The sequence below is a fragment of the Spinacia oleracea genome, chromosome 1 (assembly GCF_020520425.1).
Source record: "Spinacia oleracea cultivar Varoflay chromosome 1, BTI_SOV_V1, whole genome shotgun sequence".
In the NCBI taxonomy this organism is placed as follows: domain Eukaryota; kingdom Viridiplantae; phylum Streptophyta; class Magnoliopsida; order Caryophyllales; family Amaranthaceae; genus Spinacia; species Spinacia oleracea.
The window spans coordinates 88,360,842-88,381,813 of record NC_079487.1 but is presented as its reverse complement, the minus strand read 5'-3'; the positions used below and the strand labels follow the sequence as shown (position 1 = coordinate 88,381,813).

The 20,972-nt window shown below is 37.4% G+C and overlaps 2 protein-coding genes and 1 long non-coding RNA gene across 5 annotated transcripts; 1 reads left to right on the top strand and 2 right to left on the bottom strand.

Moving 5' to 3' along the window:
* Positions 1 to 277: 277 nt before the first annotated feature.
* Positions 278 to 1,924, top strand: LOC110785372 (uncharacterized). The gene has a single exon (XM_021989805.2). The coding sequence runs from the start codon at positions 278 to 280 to the stop codon at positions 1,922 to 1,924; it is 1,647 nt and encodes a 548-aa protein (XP_021845497.2).
* A 6,318-nt stretch (positions 1,925 to 8,242) lies between these two features.
* Positions 8,243 to 9,370, bottom strand: LOC110779212 (protein OXIDATIVE STRESS 3 LIKE 4). Its single transcript, XM_021983749.2, has 2 exons — positions 8,759 to 9,370; positions 8,243 to 8,683 (listed from the first exon to the last, which is right to left on the bottom strand). The coding sequence occupies exons 1-2, from the start codon at positions 8,986 to 8,988 to the stop codon at positions 8,290 to 8,292; spliced, it is 624 nt and encodes a 207-aa protein (XP_021839441.1). The 5' UTR covers positions 8,989 to 9,370; the 3' UTR covers positions 8,243 to 8,289.
* Positions 9,371 to 12,717: 3,347 nt separating this feature from the next.
* Positions 12,718 to 15,628, bottom strand: LOC130466007 (uncharacterized). Of its 3 annotated transcripts, none has more exons than XR_008926018.1 (6): positions 15,373 to 15,628; positions 14,817 to 14,891; positions 14,378 to 14,510; positions 14,173 to 14,269; positions 13,908 to 13,985; positions 12,718 to 12,986 (listed from the first exon to the last, which is right to left on the bottom strand). It is a non-coding gene; the product is annotated as an uncharacterized lncRNA (long non-coding RNA). The 3 variants fall into 3 exon arrangements; XR_008926017.1 differs by having other exon boundaries at positions 14,173 to 14,285; positions 14,378 to 14,480; XR_008926016.1 differs by having other exon boundaries at positions 14,378 to 14,480.
* Positions 15,629 to 20,972: the final 5,344 nt, after the last annotated feature.

The following is a 20,972-nucleotide window of genomic DNA, read 5'->3' as shown; positions in this document are numbered from 1 at the left end:
TGGATTTATTTCATCCAATGAGATTACAGCAACAGAAAAAAACGGAGGGAAGACTTCCCAAATTGGGAAAGTCCACTTCCCTTTTTACACTTCCCTCCAAAAACAGAAATTTACCAAAAAGTTTTCCCTCCAAACTTTATACATTTACCACCCTTTATAAATAGGGGACAATTTCTACCCAAAAACCCTCATAAATTCCAACTGTTTTAATATCAGTTACAACAACAAAAAACCAAAGGCAATAAATGCACTACAATTAATCAGCAAGGGGACATTAATGGCTTCAGATCAAGAGGAGGACGAGTTCCTCGGTTTTTCCGATGATGAAGGAGACGGCACGAACTCTGATTCAGATTATGATGATGATGAAGCAACCCAAAATGCTGTAAGTGAAGTAAATGCTCATCAAATAGGGGACTTTGAGCAAAATCAACAATTGCCAGATCTGAATGAAGTGGGACAAGAATATGCACAAGAATGTGAAGTGGGACCACAGCATACATCAGGTATATCAGATAACCACTCAGTTCCATTTTTGTTTGATTTGAACATGCCAACACAACAAAAGTTCCCACCATCTCCAATTCATCAAACAGAAACAGAGCAAAATCATCATAAGCCTAGAACCCCAAGGATTAACAACGAATTAAGGTTGGAAATCTTGTTGTTCCTTCTCTTAAGAAAAAAAAAGCATTCAGATGAACTCATTCATGGGACAAATAGGCAGGCTGTTATAAAGTTTGGTTACACAAGGAAGACAATTAGACTAATATGGCAGAGAGCATTGGCACATAAGGCAGCCATGGATTCGTATTTCTATGATAGCAAATATCACAACTGTGGGAGGAAGAGAATTCAAGTAACATATGAGTCTATAGCCTCCATAGCCATGGGGGATAGAACAACCATTATTGATCTAGCAAGGATGCTCAATTTGAGTCCCACAACAATTTGGAGAATGGTGAAAAGAAAACAGATAAAACCACATTCAAGTCCATTGAATCCAGGCATTTCAGAAGAATGCAAGATGGCAAGGATGAAGTGGGTACTTGGTCTCTTAATGGACTACTCAATACCAAATGATCCCACATATTACAGCATGTATGATTTCATTCACATCGATGAGAAATGGTTCTATCTTACACAAAAAAGTCAAAGAGTTTATTTAGCAAACAATGAACCATTTCCACACAGGAAGGGAAAATCAAGAACTAAGATTCCAAAGTTCATGTTTATGGCAGCAGTAGCAAGGCCAAGATGGGGACAAGATGGGCAGTGTGAGTGGGATGGGAAACTTGGTATATTTCCATTCACAGATGCAGTGGCAGCAAAGAGAACATCCAAAAATAGAGTCAAGGGGACAATTGAGACTAAACCAATCAAGTCAGTTAATCAGATTGCAACTAGGGCCATGCTAATCAACTACCTAATCCCAGCAATTAAAGAGAAATGGCCACCACATGAGGGGGAAAGGGTGATATACATCATTCAAGACAATGCAAAGGCACACATTTTGCAAAATGATCAAGAATGGCAGCAACATTACAAGCAAGATGGCTTCACATTGATATTGACTCAGCAGCCAGCAAACAGTCCAGATTGTAACATATTAGACTTGGGGTTCTTTAGGTCAATTCAATCACTAATGCACAAAAAGATGCCTAAAACAGTTGAAGATTTAAGTGGTGCTGTGACTGAGGCATATAATGAACTGCATGCAAAGACTCTATCTAATGTGTGGATGTCACTTCAATATGTTGGAAATGAAATTTTGAAACACAAGGGGGACAATGACTACCAACTCCCACACAACAAGAAAAAGATTTTAGAAGATGAGGGGAATCTGCCAGAACAAGTTAAGGCCCCAAGGTGGGCTGTGAATGAATGCAAACAACTTGTTGATGAATGGAGAGCAAATCAGTGAAGTATAGAGCAAGAACGAGAGATTACTTTTTGTGTTTTGGGAACATGTTTTAAAAGTTACAAGAGCAAACAAAATGTCACTTTTGTAAGCTTGAATGAAAGCATCACATGTATTTAAAACATTTTGGAAGCAACATATCAACTGGAAGAATGAATGAATCAATTTGTTGTTGTTAATCTTTAGTTTTTGTTCATCATACTCACATATTTGTAGTTATTCATGTACATTGCATATTAACATATGATTTCAGGATTATTCAAAATCATAAGGGAACATGTACATTGCATATTAACATATGATTTCAGGATAAGTCAAAATCATAAGGCAACAATGCACAAGGCAATATGAACAAGACAGCATCAACCAGGCAACAATAACTAGGCAGCAATGCACAAGGCAATATGAACAAGACAGCATCAACAAGGCAACAATAACTAGGTTATCACAATCATAGTTTAGTTTTTGTTCATCATATTCACAATCATGTTTCTTATTTGTAGTTGTAATTGAAACACAAAACACCAATTTAATGAGTCAGCCATTCCTTAAACCATTAAGGGGACAACTTTATGTTTTCAAGGCAACACATGAATTCATTTTCAAGCCAAGGCAAAGCATGGGGACATGTTGTTCTCAGTTTGTATGTGTTCATCATCATTGAATCCTAAACTTTAATATCCTCCTCCCAAATGGAGTGAATGACTAACACAAACAGAAATGGGAAAGGAAAGTCACTCCATTTGACAGAGGATACTAAAAGTGTAGGAAACTCAGGACATGCAAAATCACAACTCTAAACACATCAGCTTCAAAATGGAAAGAATGAATATCACATCATTTTCAGATGGAATTTATTCCCATTTTGAAACCGATGCGTCAAAAGATGTAATATTCGAGTTACTAAATCATTTCATCATTGAACAACTCAAAAAAACAAGGCCATGAGCAAGGCAGCAAAGGCAAGGTATTTACTTACAACATACTTAGAAAGTCATATGCAAAATCACTTCTCTAAACACATCGGCATCTAAGTGGAAAGAATGCATATCACATCATTTTCAGATGGAAAATCTTACCACCTAGATACCGATGCGTCAACAAAAGTAAAATTCGATATGCTTAAACCAATTCATCATTGAACAAAGCATGAAGAAGAAGGCATCAAGTACATAGAAGCAAGTACACACAACCATCTCAGAATGTCCCCAAGCATCCCTCACACAAACCCCATCCACCAACACTTAGCTCCTGAGAAGCATTATTCATGCTAATGGCGCATGAGTGTTAATGGAATATAGGGTTTGAGTGTCAGCAAATGAAGACTCATCATAGATGACTCAAAACAAATAACAAGGCAGCAATGGACAAGGCACAACAATCTCAGATAGGTTGATTTACAGCATATATGTAGTATGTTTCCAAATTTTAACAATGACCAAACTCACACATGGGACATTAGCAAACATTAGGGTTCCAATCTCAGAGTTGTTGAATAGCATCATTGATCTATTGTATCAATATTTTCTCAACTTTAACATCCTTTTGCCGAACGGAATGATTGATATTCACTACTGATCATGTGAAATGACAATCACTCCATTCGACAAAAGGAGTTAAAGGACAAGTATTGAAACATAAATCTCAGGATATCAACCTTTAACATCATTGATTATCATTAACACCACAATCAAACATGTTGTTTAAGTGTCATGGTGGTCCTTCCAAAGGGAATTGACAAATTGTGAACTATCGCATTGGATATTTAAAAATAAGTCAATCCCCTTTGAAGGACCACCTAACTAACAAAAGTAAAACATGCATGACATCAAAATTCATCTCAGATGTCCCCAAGCATCATTGAAACAAATTCAACCTACACACACTTAGCGCCTGAGAAGCATCATCACTGATACTAATGGCAGCACGAGTGAGTGTAGGTAACTTGAATTGTTTCTCAGCATATGAAAGACTCATCATCGATGTAACTTGAATTGTTTCTCAGCATATGAAAGACTCAGCATATGAAAGACTCATCATCATGTTAAATTTGGTCTCAGATGTCCCCAAGCTTCATTGAACCACACCATGTTCACAAACCATTAGCACACAAAAGCCTCATACAGCCTACGGCTGGATGCTAATGGCGCACTGTGGTTTATGAAACATGGATAGTTTCTCAGCACTGAAAGACTCATCATAGACCTCATTCAAACCCTAACATCACAGACCAAGCATTCAGGAAAGACAAACAATAAGAGGGGACTTTAATGAAACTGTTTTTTTCCAATCACATGTTAAAATTTTATTCATAAACCCATCCCATATGCTTTCACCCCTCTCAAGGCAACACTAATCAACCAGCAAACATATGACAGTTTCAACAGGCAACATTATTAAATCAGCAAGCACACAAGGCAACATTCATCAATCAACAAGGCAACATTCATCAATCAACAAGGCAACATTCATCAATCAACAAGGCAACATGTTTCAAGCAACAAGGCAATAATAGAGGACATGAATACACTCCAAACCCTATCACATCATCAACAAAACAACAACACCCCTTGCCAACAACAGATCACAGTTGTTGGCTACTCCACCTTATGTCTCCACAGCTAACCAGCAATCCAAATATAATTAAAAGAGGGTTTATAGAAGACACACTTATCTCTAAGCATCATCAACACCCTTAGGTGGCTTTTTTTTTATTTCATCTTCCTTCACGTTTGGGGACGAAACCGAACATTGCCCATCAGAAACCTCTGGACCAGCAGTTGTGTTCTCACACTCACCCACATAGTATAGGTCGAATGAATCAGAGTGATTGGGTTCCTTGCAATCAAGAGGGGACATAAAATATGTTTAATATATTTCACATCAACTTAACAAGATCAAAGAACAACATCATCAAAGTAATCATGGAATTGAACATCCAAATCAACCAAAACAGACCAACATTCATGGTATTCAACATGCAATTTAAATAAACTCATAAAAATCGAGAAAAATCAAGGGATCTCTAACATGCAATTCATGAACTTCATCATTTAACCAAAAAAATCAAGGGATCTCTGACATGCAATTCGAAAATTTATCATTTAACAAAATAAATCAAGGGATCTCTTACATGCAATTAGAAAACTTCATCATTTAACAAAAATTATCAACGAATCTCTGACATGCAATTCGAAAACTTCATCATTTAACACAAAAATCAAACATTTATGGGACATGCATGATCACAAAAAATGAACCAATGTTAAATCTAAAACAATTCACAAAAATCATCAACAAATGAAAAAAAATCATTAAAATTCACAAAAAATCTCAAAAAATCAGAACATGCAGAGTAACCCTAATTTTATTAGAAAACCTACGTTTCAACCAAAAATCACAGATTTTCTCCAAGAAACACAAAAAATCCCAAAAACAGAGTAAACCCTAATTAACTCGAAAAATCAGGAAAAAAAACCCAAAAATAAGGAAATATACCTCATCAGATTCGTCTCCTCCAAAGAATCTCAGATCTGCTGGTGTGGGGACTCGATCGTCGTATTTGGACTCCACCTCTTCACCAGGCTCCACTTCCATTTTCTCAAACCAAGCTTTGAGATAATTTCGGGTACTCGTGTTCTCCTTCTGGGCCAACCTCAAATTATTCAGATACTCGCCAGAATACGAGTGCTCGTTGTTGGGACAAATGCATTTCGAGCCCCAATCACAGTTTGAGTCAGGAATTCGTTGCCCAGAAGTACCAACCGAATAAGTCGGAAGATATTTGGAGGAAGAGGATCCCATTAAGAAATTAATAAAACCCTAATAAAACTCCGATTTTATCCCCAAAAAAGTTTCACCAGAGAATCGATTACCAACCGGGATTTGGGACGACAAAGGGGACAAAACTAGAGGGGATCTCACCGGAATGTCGTTCCGGTTAAAGTTTGAGAACAATTTTGAGCGAAAACCCCAAAGATCTGAGAGATCTCACCAAAAAAAACGAAGAACAGGGGCGGAGAAGGTTAGGGTTTTTAGAGAAACAGAGAGATTTCTTGAGGAGAGAGAGGGAGACAGGAGGAGAGAGGGATCCGAAGAGAATGAGGAGAGAGAGGGTGAGAGGGACGGGTTATAAGGAGAGAGAGGTGAGAGTGACGTTAGGGTTTTATTAATTTAATAAGGGAGGTGGGTGGGTTAAATGAATAAAATATTATGGGTGGGGAAAATTAGGTGGGAATATGGGTAGATTCTTTAGGTTTTTTGGTTATTAGATTGAAATATAAGGGTATTTTAGGAAAAAAAGTATGTCCAAAAATGGAAAGATTCTAAGTGGATACAACATTATGAAACGACTAAAAAGGAAACGGATACAACAAAAAGAAACGGAGGGAGTACTCATAAACTATTCACTCTTCTAACTAAACAATTAAGTAATTAATTAAATCATATTTTGAAAAGAGTATGGTAAGTCAAAAGGTCTTGCGCACATAAGGTGTACAGTAAATTTATTGTATGAGTGATTTTGAAGAAATAATTTTTATTCAAATGAAAAATTTTATCACTAAAAAATTGACAACTTTTACATATATAAATGTAATTTTAAATCATTTTGAGTCAACTTTTATTCTGGTATAAAATATTTATTGCGGATTTTTCACCAAATGCCCTCGAGGTTTACTTTAATGCACCAAGTACCCCTAAACTTTCCAGAATGCACCAAATACCCCTGACGTTTAAAACAATATCATCAAATACCCTTGAGGCTGACAGACGTTAAGTCTCCGTTAGCGTGTGTTTACTTTTTTGCCCTTACTCAACCCATTTCTCTATTAATCCTAATATTAAACCTTAATTAAATGAATTAAACCCCTAAAATAATTAATTAACTATTATCTTAAAAAAAAAAAAAAAACCCAAAACATCTGTTGGGCTTCCTCTTCACTTCTGTCCTCTGCTAAACGCCATCATCATCATCCTCTTCTTATCCACCATTGTCAAAACTCGAACCTCCACATCCAGACCAACCCCTCCCCCTTTTTGCTTGCTACATACGTCGGCCAACTGCATCCCTTAGACCAATGCTAATTTCTATTAGTTGAAACCAATTTCCCCAAACCACCAAATCCAACCACCACGGCTCCGCCGCTTCCGACATTTGAACACCATCCCTCAACCACCGATCATTACTTCAATCGTACCTAGTTTTCTCATATCCAAGTCAAAATTTATCAATTTTTCAGATCAACAAAAAAAAGTGAAATTGACGAAAATCCCAATTGAATCAAATTGATTTTTTGCTAGGTTTAAGCTACAATGTTCGGTGATTTTTTTGGGTGCTCACAGTCGGCTACCTCGGGTTTTCCAAGCACCACAACTTGCATCATATCACAAGTTTTAATCTTTTCTTTCCTTTTGAATCCCAGAAATCTGCATCACCATTGTTGAAATTTCAAGAGAAAATTCGAGATACCCAGATGAAAATTAAAGCTCATTAAGTATATAATTCGATATACAATTCAGTTTTTTTTGTGCGAAATTGCTTTGGATTTGCTCAAAAAATCCCGACGAATTTTGGGTTTGGGCTTCACTACAAGGATGGGTGGAAGAGAAAAGAAGAGAGGAGACCGAAAATGCAGATCGGAAGAAAGAGGATAGTGGGTGGAGATTTCTGGCTAGCAACAAACAATAGTAGTGGATGGCTGCAACATTTGAAGAAATTGGTGGATAATTGATGATTTGGATTCAAGTTGAGGAAGAGGATAAAGATTTCCATGGGAAGGGGAAAGAATAAAGAAAAATGAGGAAAAGAAATGTTAACGGAAAAGTTAACGGAATAGACGGAAAATGGTCAATAAGGGTATTTGATGATATTGTTTTAAATGTCAGGGGTATTTGGTGCATTTTGGAAAGTTTAGGGGTACTTGGTGCATTAAAGTAAACCTCGAGGGCATTTGGTGAAACATCCGTATTTATTGTACACCACTTTTAAATAAGAATCTGTGATAGCAAGTTCTCTTTGTCGGATAAAACCTAAACTACCTAAATTTATCTGAATTAAACTTATTACAACTGATTATTGGATGTAATTTAAATGTATATTACTTCCTTGAAACATATACTTTTATTATAACTTATTTGAACTTATTAGACCTAAAGATAAATCGATCCAATCAAATATTTTAGATTTTTAGGGGTCATCAACTTATTTGTTACTGTATTTTTTTGCAAGAATTTGGCGATGGAAGGAAAAGTGGTAGTCGCTTATAAGTTAGAATGAAGCAAAAATGAGGAAACAAATGCATCTTGGACTCTTTAGAAGTAAACATGATAGTGGAGGAATGGTATATATGAAATTGGTATTACATCTATCATCTATGCCAATCCTTAACATCGGAAACAACATTAGCAACACTAACATTACTAGCAGTAGTAGTAGTATAGTAATCATCGGCATCGGAGGAATCATCAACCACACCGTCGTTATCGTCGTCATTGTCATCGTCATCTTGTTCGGCAAGGGGTAAAAGGGGCATAGAGATGTGATTAGAATGAGAATAGAATAAGCCTCCAGATTTCTTCTTCTTATTCATCATCAATTTCTCCTGTTTACTACCACTCTTAAACATGAGATTATAAGCCATTAAACTCCTTCTCCTCTTGTTAAACGGGTTCTCTGATTTCCCTATTTCATTCACGTTACTCACTTCACCCAGGTTCCCGTACGACTTCGATTTTCCTCCATAGTATTTTGATAATCCCCTCCTGCAAATCCAAATTTAATCAATTAATTAACATGATCACAATTAATTAAATAAATAAAAAGAAACAAATACTGACTTGATGGGGAGAGAGTCTTCAAGAGAGGCTAGAGACGACAGAGTGCTCTGCACTTCATCTTCATCATCATCATCGGTAACATCATCGTCATCAGGTTGTCCGATGGATGAGCTTTCCGTTGAACCGTCTGATCTCGTTGTCAGATCTTCTTCCGAACTTAACTCGCCATTTCCTATTTCTAATTTTCCCCTTCCCACTGAATTTCCCGGTATCAAGTCAACCACTGACATGATCTCAAATTTCCAAACAAACAAAATATATGTACTTGCAGCTGCTAAATGAAGATCTAAAGCTAAAAATAAATTTTTAAAAAAAGGAAGATGAAGAAATAATTATAAATTAACAATCAACCTTCGCCTTGGCGTCGGCGAAAGATGAATTTAATCTTAGAAATCCAGCAAATAGTATTAATTTTCATATCCAGATATGAACTCAGCTAATTTATACTTCCATCATGTTTTATGCAATCAATGATTGAGTGAATTGATCTGAATAAGTTTGGATTTGGATTGAATTTGTTGTTTGTTGGGTTAAAGGACGAGAGGAGAAGGAGAAGGAGAAGGAGAAGAAAAAAGAAGAAAAAAAACAACAGGAGATGGAGTGGGTCATTAAATAACGCTATCAACAACAAGTAACAACAAGTCTTGGATAGTGATGGAGATAAGATAATTATATAAAATTACATTCATTATAAATTTAATTAATCACTTGTGAATACTATTGGCTAAGCCTTATCTAAACTTCTTTTACCCGTAAAACTTATCATTATTGTACAACTAGTCACTATCATCATCTAACCCCTTCATTTCATACGGAATTTTACGTTACTTAGATACGGATTATGCATAATGTTTAAATTTGACTCTTAATATATCAAATTATAATCAAGTCAGATTTGGCCTAGTGATAAAAGTTTGGTCTCATAAACTCAAGGTTATGAGATTTAACCCAACTAAGGGCTCTTTGGGGGTGAGGATTTCCCTTATAATCTCCCATATATCTCTGCTAAAATGATGCATTTGCGAAACCGAGGAAGTACAAAGGTACGGTTTGATTTATCTGAATTTCACTTGTATTATTTTATCTTATCTTATATTATCGGCACTTATAGAAAATTATAAAAAGATGTCATTTGAACTTTTTTTTTTTTAATAAGGTAAGAAGAAAAACTTAGGAGCCCCTCCGCTCGAGGGTAACTCCTAAGTAGTCACTGGTTACAATAGATTCTAATTGGGGGCTACTATTGGGAGTAATATACATAGGATTAATAATAAGGTGACCAACATTGGCTACCCAATCGGCAGCTCTATTAGCTTCTCTAAAGACATGTTGAATATGAACATCCTGGAATTGTTGGATTGTCATGATATAATTTGAACTTCATTATTAACTTTGCTTAAGTATTCTATCCAATAATAGGATGTTTGTGAGTTTACTATGAAAATATATTATGATACTGAGTAACTCATAATATATTAATATTATGAATGCAATTTTTCCTTCATCCAAGGTGCATTAATTAGTCTAATATCAACTTTCAGATTAATTATCGTAATAATTAATTCGTTAAGATCAAGTTATCGGAACATCTACCTGAAGGATTGCTTCCGACCAGTGAGAACTAATCCTTATTAAACTCACAACTTGCTCTTGAGAGAACCTGCACGATCACACCAATGGCATAAAACGGATCGCCTGATTAAATGAATCGTAAATTCCTTTCACAGCTAATTGGAAATTTTAGATCGTAAAACGATCGATGAACGATAGGCCTCAGAGCGCAAGAGTCGTGGCTTTGGTCGCATAACCATGGGTTACCGAGCCATGGGCTATACGAGGCATGCTAGCCACAAGTCCGAATACGCGTTACTATATACAGCAGCTGCCAGCCCACTAGCGAGCACGACAACGTACACACGCAAGCCAAGCAGCATGCAACAGCAACAACGACCCATCAACCCAGGGATATAACGCGTGATGAGCCCTAAACACGTCGCTATGTCTAGGGCATGTGTAAGAAATAATATTTGTGATTCCACTTGACCCAATCCTATCACACCATGGTTATTAAAATCTGTTAGGTTATGACACATATAACTGAATATAAATCATGCGGAAAAACCATAAAAGCCAGGATTCCAAATTAATTAAACATAACAATTAGCATAATTTAGGATGCATACTCTTTGTAGCGTGCCCTCCCTAGCTGCGCCCGAACCGAACAAGAACAAGTCTAGGACTCCAAACGTCGTCCCTCCGTAGATAGTCCACAGCACGCTCGGATCCGCCTTAGGTTTAATTAACTAGAATTGCCCCAAAGGTACTATGAAATTTTCGATTTTTATGACAAATAAAAGTATGAGTTTTAAGCCTAAAACATGAATGAATACTTGAATTACTCGTTATAAATTGTGAACCATGATCACCTATTTATAGGGTATGGGTATCGGATATTTGAATCCTACTAGGAAACAAATTAACTAATCTGAATTTAACTTAAATTAATTTAATTAATTATCTAGTAGATTTAGGAAATCAATCTAAACGAATCCTAATCGATCAAGGTTTCGTACACAAGCACAAACTCACACACACGCACAGCACCCCACGAGGGGAGTCATGCGCGCGCTGAGGCCTGGCCCAGCGATTGCTCGCAACCCACGAGGGGCGCGCCTGCTGGCCTTGCTCGCGCTTTGGCTGGGCTTTGCTTGCTTGGTCGAGCGGGCTTCACTAGGCGTTGGGCCTAGCTTCGTGCTAGGCCTTGCGTCTAGCAAGCTCGTCCGATGTTTTATTTCTACGTCGCGCTTCCGATTAATTTTCCGATTCCGGAATTCATTTCCGATACGAACAATATTTAATATTTCCGATTCCGAAATAAATTTCCGTTTTGAACAAATATTTAATATTTCCGTTTCCGGAATTATTTTCCGATTCCGATAATATTTCCGATTCCGACAATATTTCCGTTTCTGGCAATATTTCAGATTCCGGCAATATTTCCATTCCCGATAATATTTTCCGATACGTACTATGTTTCCATTTCCGGAAACATCTACGACTTGGATAATATTTATATTTCCGATACGATCCATATTTCCGTTTCCAGCAATATCATCGTTTCCGGAGTATTCATTATTTGCCTTTGACGATCTCAGCTCCCACTGGAACCAAGATCCGTCGATTCCGAATATCCATAGATGGAGTATTTAATACCATTAAATACTTGATCCGTTTACGTACTATTTGTGTGACCCTACGGGTTCAGTCAAGAGTAAGTTGTGGATTAATATAATTAATTCCACTTGAACTGAAGCGGCCTCTAGCTAGACATTCAGCTCACTTGATCTCACTGAATTATTAACTTGTTAATTAATACTGAACCGCATTTATTACACTTAATATTATATGCATATAACACTACTAGAAAAAGGACATTTAACGACGAACAATTTCGTCGTTAAAAGCATCAATTTTCGTCGTTAAAACCTTTAACGACGGAAATTATGTCTGTTGTAACAGGTTCCGTCGTTATTGGCTTTAACGACGATGTTCGTCGTTAATAATTAACGTTTACTAACGACGAATTATTATTTCGTCGTTAAGAATTAACGACGGATTATCGTTTCGTCGTTAACTTTTAACGACGAAATCATGATTCGTCGTTAATTATTAACGACGAAACGATAATCCGTCGTTAATTGTTAACGACGAAACGTTAATCCATCGTTAACTGTTAACGACGAAACAGTTATCCGTCGTTAGAAACTTATTCCCGGTGATCAATTAAGCAACAACGACCAACAAATCCCTTGTAAAATATCCCTCCCTAACAATAAAAAATTTAGAAATTTGACAAAAACGACCAATTATTCTGTCGTCAATATTGCACTCATAATAATATCATTTGCGTCCTTCGAAACACCTACATCTTCCCTATGAAGTAATTAAAAAACTATAAATCAATCATAAACAAATTAAAATTTCATTACTCAAACGATGTTTGACAATACAATTTAAAGTTATGTGAAACCAAAGATCACATACCCTCGTCTTTAACTTCTAAAAGACTAAAAGATAATGTCATTTTTGTTCAATCTAAAAGAACAAATAAAATTTAACTAGTTGAAATGTTCTCTCTTGGAATGCCATCTCTTGAAAATCGTTGTAGATACACTTCTTTAAATGCTATAAGCTCATTAAGCTTATCAACTGTAGGTGCATTGGAAATCTGCAAGAAATTAGAAACTTGATCAGAACACCAATTGACCAAAGAACAGAAATCCAAAGAAACATAGACCAAACAACTTCAGTGCAGAACAACAAGATGATAAGATTGACAACAACTCCAGAATTTTGTTGGAGCGTAAGCTCATTCCACATAACGTTAACACCTCTACTTTGACAAACCTGATAGTTTTTTGGTAAAATAGAAATTTTATTACCAAGATGAAATAAAACAAGTAATAACCAAACAACGAAACAACTCCCACAATGAAGGTGCACAAACCGCAACCTTGGAAACAACAACCCAAAAACAAAACAACAAAGAACAACAACAAACCAACACCAACAGCAACAATAACACGAACGCTGCACCCAGAACGAGGAGCTGGAACAGACCACCAGTAACCAAAGGCACCAGACCTGAACTGCAGCATACCCCTGCACCTGACCAGCACCTGCCAACCTAACCAGACCAGCAATGCAGCCTGCACCAGATAGCCCAACAGCCTGAACCAGAGTACCAAGGACAGCAGGACATCACTACAGCTAGCAGAGAACCCTCACCAACAACTAAAGCATATAAAGATCAAGACTCACAACAACACAAAACAAAGCACAACCAGACTATAGCAACAACACAAACAACAACGCAACACAGAAGGCAACAGGAAAACCAGGATGAACACTAAGGAACAAGACCAGCAAGAGTAGGCTGTTGAAAGCACCTGACAAACCTGATAGTTTGCGCAAGTAGCAACTATGTATTTTGGGAAAGCATTAGCAAAGGGAAGATCTTACTATGTATCAAGTCCTTCCCCTAGATTTTATACTTATAATTAGATATAAAAAGATTACTCTCTTACTATAGATCAAGTCCTTCCCCTAGATTTTATATCTATAATTAGAGATAAAAAGACTGCTTAACCTGAGGGTCCCGGAAACTTTTTATCCAATTGCAGATCATTGGAACTGTATCATTCAAGGTTTCACGCATATCCTTTTCCTGTATTGCAAATGAACACATTAAATTGCATTACTAATTGTGAGCAAAAGCTATGAGATTTCTCTCATACAAGTTCAGAATGATGAAAAATGAAGATACTTAGGATAAGAGAAAACATTAAACTACAAATCAAGAATACAACCTTCAAATGGAATAGAAAACTGAAATCAAGATTTAAAGATATCACCTTCACATGCATACAAGCCTTGAATGCTTTTTTGAATAACACTCTTTGCAAATTCCTGAAGCGGCTCTATTGTGGGATTCTCCATTAAAAGCCCAGCCTAAAAGATAGAGTTTCTAACATCACAACTACACAGGCTTTAGAAACCTACTCCTAATTTGATCTTAGTATTGAACTCTAAACACAGAAACTAAATAAGGAGCAGGACCTGAAAGATTTGGTGCAGCAAGGTGCCAGTTAATGCTGCAGTAGAGGTTTCACCACCTCTCATCCAACACTGCTCGTCTAGGACAATTGAAACTACCCGCGATCTAAAGGGGTGTCAGTTTCTTTTTAAAATCCTTCTCAAAGAAAATTGAATAAAATTAAATCTTAAGCCTACTATCCAAATTCTACACAATTGAGGTACTCACCCAAAATAATGCATAGATTTGACAAAAATAAGAAAAGATTACCTGAGTCCCGGAAAGTAGTAGGTTTGGGTGTATAACAAGAAGATTATTGTCATGATTTAAATTACTAGTTCCCTAGTTATTAAATTCTCCAATAACTCGTTATTGTCATTATTGTCATGATTTAAATTACTAGTTCCCTGGTTACTGATACATTAACATAATAAAAAAAGCATGGAGTGTAAAGAAAAATACCCCTCCATCTCTATGAAACCAATCATCTTTTTTGGGCAGACAATAGCTCCAAAATTCACCTTTGTACAGCCTCACCTGTTGATTCCATCAAGCAATTTAAGCTTCAACAACAATATTCCGGAAAAAACAATGAAAAATCCAATACCATGTAACAAACAAAGTGTAAAATTTAGAACCACATACTCTTCGTAAATGAAACAGTAAATATGATCCAAAGAAGATAAAAACTAAAATACTATTCTTAGAACCGAAAATATAAAATTAAACATCAATTCAAACAGAAATTATTGATAAATTCAATCAAAATTGACAGGAAAATAAAAAACCATAGAATCCATTTATGTGCAGGGAGTATAATAACGAAAAGTACAAACTCCAGAAGTAGAATTTTAAAATTACCCAATTCATGGGTTTCGATTGGAATTAGGAAATTGCTCGAAATTCATAAAAATCAACCTCACAAAACACATTTGATGTAGAATAAAATCGGAGAACCCCAAAAGGTCGGGTATCCCCTAGAAATTGAATTCTCATTAAGTAGAAGGAAAAAAATTACCTTCTATTTTTTTTTATTCAATCCTTCTTCTGATGTTGCCCCCTCGTAGATCTGGTAAAGCTTTGCTTTAGAGCTCGAATTGTAGAAATAAGAGAGAGGAAAATTACTAAAGGGTTTCGAGATTTACAGAAGGGTTTCGAGATTTAGGGTGAAGTTTTAAAAATCATTTTTCTTCTCTGAACATTAACGACGAACCAGATATTGAAAAAGCCGCTCATATTTTTTCTTTAAATTAATTAAAAACCCTCGCGCTGGTTTTTTTACTTATCTTGTAGTCTTATGGCAATTTGATTCTTTTAACGACAATTGATTTTATATGTCGTTATAAATTGGTCGTTAAAAATCTCATTTCTAGTAGTGATACTTGGACCAAGGGCACTATTTCCTTCAGTCTCCCACTTGTCCTTAGAGACAAGTGTGCATTACCTAATTCCTTTGTCGCTCGATGCTTGCTCTTGAACATAAGGTAAGAGTTGTCATCCTTATTATGTCTGGAGGTGTTTCTCGGTTTCAGAGTTCAACTGATCAAATAAACAGATAATCATAGCCTATGATTCATCCGAGCACGACCATGCATTTTACAGTTTCTAGCTCTCCGAGTGGCCTTGTACAACTTTTAAGCATCTCATCCCGATTTATGGGAGGACAATCCCAATCTTGCGATCTTGATATTAGACTTCGTTTGATAGGTGATTACCTGAGCGTTGCCTTTATAGCCTCCTTTTACGGTGCGACGGTTGATCAACGTCAAAGTAACCAGTTCTCAAACAAGTAATCTCAAATCACTCAGGTATTGAGGATTAGTGTCTAATAATATTAATGAAATTTACTTATGACAGATTTTTATCTCTTACAGTAAAGTTTCATAGGTCTGTCCGATACTAGTCTTCCCAAAGTAAGTATCTATGCAAATGATTGTGACATTGCCATGTCCACATAGTTCAAGAAACAGAACTACTAGTCATCTTGCATTCTAGTCGTCTAGAGTTTTCTATGCGTCTATCTTTATAGAAAACTCTGTCCATCTTTACAGAAAACTCTGTCCATCTTTATAGAAAACTCTGACCAGGGACCATTTTCAACTTTTGACATTCAAGTTCACTTGATAGACATTTCTTAGTCACAGGACTGGTCCTGACAGTCTATCTTTAATATATCGTCAAATTGAAGGGACTCATCATTTAATAAACCACAAATTAAATGGAAAAATGAATTCTATTCATTAATGTGAACGGTTAACCAATAATGTTTTACAAAGTATTAAACTCTAAAACTTTAAAACATTAATTAAGGACATCAAAGCCATTCTCCAACATGCTTGATTCCCATAGCTGCAGTGTGCGAGTTGTGCTTCGCCTGCGACAGAGGTTTAGTTAATGGATTTGAGATGTTGTCATCAGTTCAAATCTTGCTTATCTCGACTTCTTTTATTTTAACGAACTCTCGTAGAAGGTGAAATCTACGAAGTACATGCTTGACTCTCTGGTGGTGTCTAGGCTCCTTTGCCTGTGCAATAGCTCCATTATTATCACAATATAGAGCTATTGGTCCTTTAATGGAGAGGACTACACCAAGTTCACCTATGAACTTCCTTAGCCATATAGCTTCCTTTGCTGCTTCATGTGCAACAATGTACTCCACTTCAGTTGTAGAATCCGCAATGGTGCTTTGCCTAGCACTTTTCCAGCTTACTGCACCTCCATTGAGGCAGAAGACAAACCCAGACTGTGATCTGAAATCATCCTTGTCGGTTTGGAAACTTGCGTCCGTATAGCCTTTTATCAATTAATTCATCATCTCCACCATAGACCAGGAAGTCATCTTTGTGCCTTTTCAGGTACTTCAAAATATTCTTGGCAGCAGTCCAATGTGCCTCTCCTAGGTCTGACTGGTATCTGCTCGTAGCACTGAGTGCATACGCAACATTCGAGCGTGTACATATCATAGCATACATTATTGAACCAATCAATGATGCATATGGAATCCCACTAATTCGTCTACGCTCATCCAATGTTTTTGGGTACTGAGTCTTGCTTAGAGTTATTCCATGAGACAAGGGTAGGTAGCCTCGCTTGGAGTCTGCCATATTGAACCTTTCAAGCACCTTATTGATGTAAGTGCTTTGACTGAGTCCAATCATCTTCTTAGATCTTTCTCTGTAAATCTTGATGCCCAGTATGTACGGTGCTTCTCCTAGATCCTTCATTGAAAAACATTTCCCAAGCCAATGACAGAGTTTAACATAGAAATGTCATTTCCGATAAGTAATATGTCGTCGACATATAATACTAGAAAATCAATTTTGCTACCACTGACCTTCATGTATACACAAGATTCGTCTGCGTTCTTGATGAAACCAAAGTCACTGACTGCTTCATTAAAACGTATATTCCAGCTCCTTGATGCTTGCTTCAATCCGTAGATTGATTTCTTAAGCTTGCATATCTTTTTAGCATTCTTTGGATCCTCAAAACCCTCAGGCTGTGTCATAAACACAGTTTCTGTTAAAACGCTGTTTAAGAAAGCGATTTTGACATCCATCTGCCATATTTCGTAATCGTAATATGCAGCGATTTCTAACATTATCCGAATAGACTTTAGCATTGCAACTGGTGAAAAGGTTTCATCATAATCCACACCGTGGACTTGCCTGTAACCTTTCGCAACCAATCTAGCTTTGAAAACTTCAAGTTTCCCATCCTTGTCCTTTTTCATTTTGAAAACCCATTTGCTTCCTATGGCTTGGTAGCCATCTGGAAAATCGACCAAATCCCAAACTTGGTTTTCAGACATGGAGTCTAATTCAGATTGCATGGCTTCTTGCCATTGCTTGGAGCTAGGGCTCGTCATAGCTTGTTTGTAAGTCACAGGTTCATCACTTTCAAGTAATAGAACTTCATAGCTCTCGTTCGTCAAAATACCTAAGTACCTTTCCGATTGAGATCTATATCTTTGCAATCTACGCGGGGTTACATTTCTAGATGGTCCTTGATTCTCACCAGATACTTCTAAAGATCTCTGAGTTTCATCCTGAATGTCATCTTGAGCATTCTCTAGAGTTTGTTGTTCGACTCGAATTTCTTCGAGGTCTACTTTTCTCCCACTTGTCATTTTGGAAATGTAATCTCTTTCCAAAAAGATACCATCTCGAGCAACGAACACCTTGTTCTCAGATGTATTGTAGAAGTAATACCCCTTTTTTTCCTTTGGGTAGCCCACAAGGATACATTTGTCAGATTTTGGATGAAGTTTGTCTGAAATTAATCTTTTGACGTATACTTCACATCCCCAAATCTTAAGAAAAGACACTTTAGGAGGCTTTCCAAAACATAACTCATATGGAGTCTTTTCAACAGCTTTAGACGGAGCTCTATTTATAGTGAGTGCAGCTGTATTTAGTACATGTCCCCAAAATTCTATTGGAAGTTCGGCCTGACCCATCATTGATCTAACCATGTCTAGCAAGGTTCTATTCCTCCGTTCCGACACACCGTTCCATTGAGGTGGTCCGGGAGGAGTCAATTCTGATAGAATTCCACATCCTTTCAGATGGTCATCAAGTTCATAGCTCAGATATTCACCGCCTCTATCAGACCGCAGTGCCTTAATCTTCTTGCCTAATTGATTCTCTACTTCTGTAGACACCTACTTTTGTCCCCATTCCCGAAAGGGAAAGGTTCGATGATGAGAACATAAATCTCCACATGACAACGCATCTCCTATAAAATAAACGAATCTCAATTCCCCTTTTCATATCACCAGAAACCTGCTATTTATGGAAACCTGCTAAAAATAGTAACTGCCGTAAAGGGTAGTTTCTAAAAGTGGCAAGTTATAAAAGATAGAAACCTGTCAGAATTAGGTGTTGCACTCCAACATAAATCCTAAATGAGATAGAAAACTGCGAGAATCCTATTCCTAATATGATTCGGAAATAAGAGTTACGTATTAATTAAAATCCTAACGAGCCTAGAGTTCGTAACGGGCCCAGACACATTCCGTCATGAAATTGATACGCATTAAAAGACTCGATTAAGTCTCAAACTCTACGGATTTCAGGAATCCGAATCTGACTAAGAAAACAACCCAGACCCTATTTTCAACGCCTGGCTCTGAGCGCCGCAATCTTCGGCGCCCAGGCCTGGGCGCTGAAAATACCTGGGTACGTGTTTTTTCCTAATTCTTTATGGATTAGAACTCTGCAAATTCTATCTTTCCACGAACTCTTCCCTATAAATACAACCCCAAATTCGACGTGAAAACACAACAACACACAATTATATTCTGAGTATTGACTCCAACCCTTAGCCTAAGCCTCACGCTGCGTAATTGTTCACGCGTTCTGTCGCAATCGATCCATAAATCGAACAGAACGTATCCTGTCCCATAATTGAGATTCGTTAAATAAAAAGGAGAAATAGCAAAGTCAAAGTGGTTAGTTTTCTGAGAACCGTGACGCACCTCTCAAGGGTGCGTCGTACTGTGCCCCTTCTCGATGATTTAATTGCTTTCCTCGCCCTTTTTATGAACTGTTAAACTAACTAAATCTGATTGTTCTACCACGCCTAACAAATATAATATTTTTGGGAAATTGGATTATCATGCTAGGTCCCTTAATACTATTTAAATCAGATAATCACGATCGATCTAGTATTATATGTTGCATATTGCTAAAATCAACTCAGATTAGTTTAATAGTTAACGCATGTCCCTTCAATTATTTATGCTGAGCTAGTAAGGATATCCTGCCTCTGGAGTTATCGACGAGCGAAGTACTCCTCTCGGTAGTTACAGTCCCCCGAACCTCAATCTCTTTCTTGCGGGTGTATGTTGAGAGATCCCCACACCAGGGATCACAAGGGAACCTACGGCCGTCGTGGTCAAACATAATTGCACTCCCTTTATGTCACGATAACCGGGTTTTGTCAGTTTTTCTCATTGTTGTTAAAAACTGAATGGCGACTCCTATATTACTAGTCAATTGGGTGTAAACTCACAGGAAATCCAATTACACTTGATTGAATAAAAAAGAAGCGTCACACCCACGAGGGACCAGGTCACGCATTAGCCTCGTGCTTTTTCGACCCCCTCACAGAGGCGACTCCACTAGGGACAGTGAAGGAAATACTCGTGCTCGTAGGTAATCAAAATAGCCGAAGGGTGAAACGATCCTACCCCGCGTTTATTTCCCCATCAAGTTGGGACGACCTGAAAATCAGCATATTAATGTGAACGGGCAGAACCGCATAACGAATCTTGGCTCCCTTGGGATGTTTCATCTCGGGAGTTGGGACTAAGGATACCCATCGCCAACCGGGGGGTGCATACGCTTCGAACGTTGTCCACTCGGCACTTTCGCTAGTAGTACACCCGTCCTAAACCCAATCGCTCGCCCACTAGGTCCCTCGGGAGTTGGGACTAAGGATACCTTTTTTCGCCAATAGGGGGGTGTATACGCCGCGCATGTTTCCCACTCGGTACTTGTGCAGGTAGTACACCTATCCGGAACCCAATCGTTCGCTCATTAGGTCCCTCTCGCCTGCATGCCCCCTTGGCTTGCACTTGCGAGTTGGCCTCTTGGGCGAAATTCGTCTGTTGAA